Raw genomic sequence first — 4,595 nt, 5'->3', positions numbered from 1 at the left:
CTGGAAGGGAGACCGGAGGCCCTTCAAATAGTGTTCAACCCACATGGGCAAGCTGGAGGAATGCTGAGAACGTAATTCGTATAGGGCCTCTCCCTTTTTACTCCATATTCCCAGTTAATTGCCCATCCTAAACTGGACGGTGGGAAAGAAGTAACTTTAATTAAAGCTTCGGGGTATGGACTGATATTCTCCCCCTACCTCCCAGGGGGCAACCCGTACAGAATGCTGGGCATTAGAGAGACTTATTCAACTGAGGCGGCTCCTTAGGGGACAACAAAATACCCACAAGCCACCTATAAAATCTCCCCTTTCATTACACATTAAACAGCAGAGAACTTTGCACCACAATCTTGCAAGCACGGAGTTGTGAGCTCAGAGACTCTGCAAAAGCAGGCCAAGCACCACGTAGTACAACTTCCAGTTCAAAGGCAAAAAAGGACTTGAAATCACGCAGGGTGCCAAACACAAAAACAACCTCCCCCTCCCCAAAATCGCCACTGCAGCCTCTTTCCTGGGATCGAATGGCTGACCTCTGCAGCTGCAGCACAAACCAGGGGCTGAAGAAGCCCCACACGGCTCCTATGAAACGCTCGCACAGCCTTTTGCTGTAAAAGTCAGGCTACTGGAACCTGTAATTTTGCACGGTATCATCCAGAGTGGCCTGCGCAAGACATTGCTGAGAAATTTTGGGGAGCCTCCTATCTGCTGGGGTGCGCATTTTGCCTACTCTCTTGGGGATCCTCTCTCTCCCACCAGAAATAGTTGGCAAAAGCTCTTCTGTGCTTCACCTGGGAAATCATTTTGGGCAAGGTACCACAAAGCCCCTCCAAACATTGCAACGAGGAAAAGGGGAACCAGATTCCCTGCATGGCAGCTGCGTGGGCTTCCCAAAGGCCTGATCACTGACAAAAGAGGTTTTGGTCCATAAGGCTACCTTCAAAGAAGGGAGAAGGGACTGGAAAGCAGAAACTGGCTTTAATCATTCAGGGCCGAGAGACACTAATATTGACAGAAAGAACAGCTCTGAGCAACAGACTCTGTGCCAAATTCTCCCCGGGGACATCTGTCCAGGCAGGAAAACTCCCTCCTTACTCAAAAGCAGAAGGCTCAGATCCCGAGTGTATATTCTTACACAGGTTCCTGGCAAGCTTTACACATCCACCGATAAGTACAGCTATTCATAAATCCTCACCTTTCATGCAGAAACCAAAACCCAACAGAATTTGTCATGGCTGCCTGACAAAAGGGTGGAATGGGATGGCATGATGGGCAACACTGGAGAAGTAGGGGAGTTCAGAGAGAGAGAGAAAAAAAGCTGGTTCAGAAGAAAGTGTAAAAATAAATGTCATTTTTGCAGAGAGGAAAAAAAACGGAAGAGAGGCCAGGCTCCCCTACTGGCGGACCTTCCCCGGGACGTAATTCCTATCGATAGTTTCTTCTTGCAGGAACATATGTAAGCAGCGCTCGTTCTGTGCCAGCGGGTGTCCAGCGATTCTACCAGGAGAAAGGAGGAAAGGCAGGGGGGTTACAAGGTTCAATAGCTACCTGCTGGCTGACATTACACAAGAAAGAAAGATCACAATGGTACACAACGCAATCATGGTCTTGCAGGGCTTTAATTGCGGTGGTTGCCGTTCTTTCTCCTTTGGCCCTGGAATAAGAGTTTGCTCAGGGATCTGGGCCCTCGCTCGGTTCTCTTCCCTGGGCTCCATTGGGAAAATAAATGGAGAAGAAGCCACTTTCTATGAGAGGCAGAAAACAGGCAGAGCTGCTGGCGGTGGCAGAGGAAGCAGGCTGAGCAACAGCATATGGTTCTTATCCTGACGGAGGAGATATGTTTTCTGATGGGCAAGCACTTTTCAAATAAAACCGGGCACTCTGCCCATAGCAGGAGACAAATGTCCACCTCCTGCCTTCAAAGCAGCATACAGGATATTCCTCCCTCCCGCTTTCCCACAACTGGATAAGGCAAGATGCAAAAAAGAGGTGAATCTATCAGTTGAGGATGGACTCGAACCCAGGCCTTGCCTGAACTTATTCCAACTATTTAACTCTAAGCATGTTGTGCTCATTTAATGGAAATATATTTAATGGTAATATAATGGAAATACTCGACTTACCCCCAACCCCTCAAACATAACTCGATTTACCACCAACCCCTCAAACATAGACTTATGACCCAATTTCAAAGGTTGGACAGCCATCCCTACCCCCCTGTCATGCAAATACAGAAAGGATTCAGCTGTAAAGGTTGCAGACACACAACCACAATTTTTGATGCTTTGTGCTGATTTCTGGTGCTTAGTTCTGGCTTCTGGCAAAAAAACACCCATTGAATTAAACTTATTTGTTTACCGATCGCTACATTTACTTAACAACCACCACAAAAAGGTCATAAAATCAGGCACAGTGACTGCTTGATGATTAACAACCATCAATTATGGTTATCAGTCGAGAATTGCTTGTCCAATTTAACTGAGGTTTCAAACAGTGTCTACTAAAACAAATTAATCTAACATAGGGATCTCCAAACTTGACAAATTTAAGATGTGGACTTTCCAGCTGGCTTGGGAATTCTGGGAGTTGAAGTCAAAGTTGCCAAGTTTGGAGAGCCCTCATCTAACGCACTAAGCCAAAACATGAACCCCTTAAAATTCAGCGAGCACTACCCCTGCCTCTTGCATGACCCAGTCCTTCTTTCCCAAACAGCCCAGCCCCCCCCGCCCCCCCACCCAGGCCTTACTTGTTGATGAACTGTTCTAAGCCTTGTCTTCTTTCTTCTATGAAGGACTCCTCAAAAATGCCCTCGTCTCCCCGGAAAGGAAGCTGGCGCTTCAAGGCCTTGCCCGGCAACGGAGGTACTACAATCTGTAAACCCAGAGTTATCGTTTTAGCGTGGAGGAGAACCGGACGCTTGCCAAGCTGCACCGTTTTCCCCCGTGGCTCCTCCAGATGCTCAGCCCAAGAGCAGGCTTCGAGAGGGGGGCTCCAGGCAAGGCCCTTGGGCACTCACCTTGCTGTCCCGCTCCAGCTCGTTCTTCAGCCATTCAAAGTCACTGTATCGTCGCCTCACGCAGGAGTCTTTCAATTTGAAGATGGGCAGGTTTGTCTGGGTGGGAAAGAAGAGAGGATGGAAGGCCACCCCGCTCCTCCTCCTCCTCGCCTTCCCCCAGAGGCGGTTTCAGAGGGCAGGGACCCATTTCTGGGCCTCCTGTAGGAGAAGACCCCCCTCTCCTTCCTGCACATCTCCCCCAATACCCCCCCTCCAAAGCTTCCAGACCACCTCCCACCCCCAGGATCCGGGCAGGGGCTCCTCTGCAGGGCCACGCTCTCCTGGCAGGGTCGGCTGCCTTTTCTATCAGCCATGGGGTGGGGGGGGGACATCCACCCCCCTTAGCTGTGCACGTGGACCCACAACTCTCCCCCCCCCGGCTTTAATAAAGGGGTTCGTGGGGGGGGGCTCTCAGCCCCTCCTGAGCAAGAGGAGACCCTCCCCCCAGGCAGGCAGCTTTCCTGTCCCGGAATGGGCTCCCCCGCAAGCCCCCCTTGGCAGCCCCATCCGGGAGGGGGGGGGGTCAGTAGGGGAAGCCCCGCCCCCTCGAGGCCCCGCCCACGCACCCTCATGCGGAGCTCGTAGCTGGTGTAGCGGGCCCGCCCGACGCCCACGGTCTGCGGGTTGAAGATGTCGATCTCCAGGAAGTTGCTGGGCGGCCCGTAGGCGTCCGTCAGGTCCTGCGGCTTCGAGTTCAGGCGCCGCGTGTCGGCCACCGCCGCCTCGGACATGATGGAGGGACGCGAAGTCGGTCAGAGCCGCCTCAGCGGAACCCGCCCCGCCGCCCCCGCCGCTACTACTCCCGCCGCCGCCTCCGCCTCTTCAGCGCTGCGGCGCCGCAATACATAGCGCCGCCCCGGAACCTGCGCGGATAGGCGCGGCGTCCCTTCCGCCCTGCATAACCGCGGGCGGGATCCAGGTTCCGGGGCTCGCGACGCGCCAACCCCGCCACGCGCACAAGCCAAAGCCTCTCCTTGCCGGGAAAGGGGATTTAACGCCTTATCCATGGCGCGGGGTTCCGGAATTCCGGTCCCGGGAACCTGCATTTAGCATTACCGCCGTACCCGCGCCCGGCAGAAGGGAGGAAATATCCACGATCCGGGGCTGCCTGTCAGAGGGCCCCGACTGCTGCACCGCAAGGAAATGCCGCTCGCCTCGTAGAGGGGGAATGTTCGTGGCTTGGGCGCATGCGCGAGATTGCCTCGCCCTGTCCTGTGGAGCCGAGGGGGTCTCTGGCGCTCTGCAAGAGGCGCGGGGGGGGGGGCAAACGTGCAAATATACCGAAATTAATATGCATTTTGTGGGGTTTCCCCTTTATCGGATTGCAAACGTACAAAGGGTCCTACAGGTTCGGGGTGGGGATGGTTCTTGCCCCTCCCATTCTAACCCTGCTCTTCCTTCTCCTGATATTTCAATGCATTTATAACCGCCTTCTTCAAAATAGAAAAGCAGAACCCAAGCAGACCCTGGCATAGTAATAGCAGCAGCAGCAGCAGCCGCCAAGTACTTGAAAGCAAAACGCAGGCGAAAAGTGCTGCAGCCA

At 53.4% G+C, this 4,595-nt stretch overlaps 1 protein-coding gene across 1 annotated transcript; it reads right to left on the bottom strand.

Annotated features, from left to right (window-relative positions):
* Positions 1-956: 956 nt before the first annotated feature.
* Positions 957-4,229, bottom strand: SNX12 (sorting nexin 12). Its single transcript, XM_034441750.3, has 4 exons — positions 3,619-4,229; positions 3,014-3,109; positions 2,744-2,868; positions 957-1,494 (listed from the first exon to the last, which is right to left on the bottom strand). Exons 1-4 carry the CDS (start codon positions 3,781-3,783, stop codon positions 1,392-1,394), a joined length of 489 nt encoding a protein of 162 aa, XP_034297641.1. The 5' UTR covers positions 3,784-4,229; the 3' UTR covers positions 957-1,391.
* Positions 4,230-4,595: the final 366 nt, after the last annotated feature.

The sequence above is a fragment of the Pantherophis guttatus genome, chromosome 12 (assembly GCF_059756535.1).
Source record: "Pantherophis guttatus breed Tessera chromosome 12, ASM5975653v1, whole genome shotgun sequence".
Classification (NCBI taxonomy): domain Eukaryota; kingdom Metazoa; phylum Chordata; class Lepidosauria; order Squamata; family Colubridae; genus Pantherophis; species Pantherophis guttatus.
This window is presented reverse-complemented; position numbering and strand designations above follow the sequence as displayed.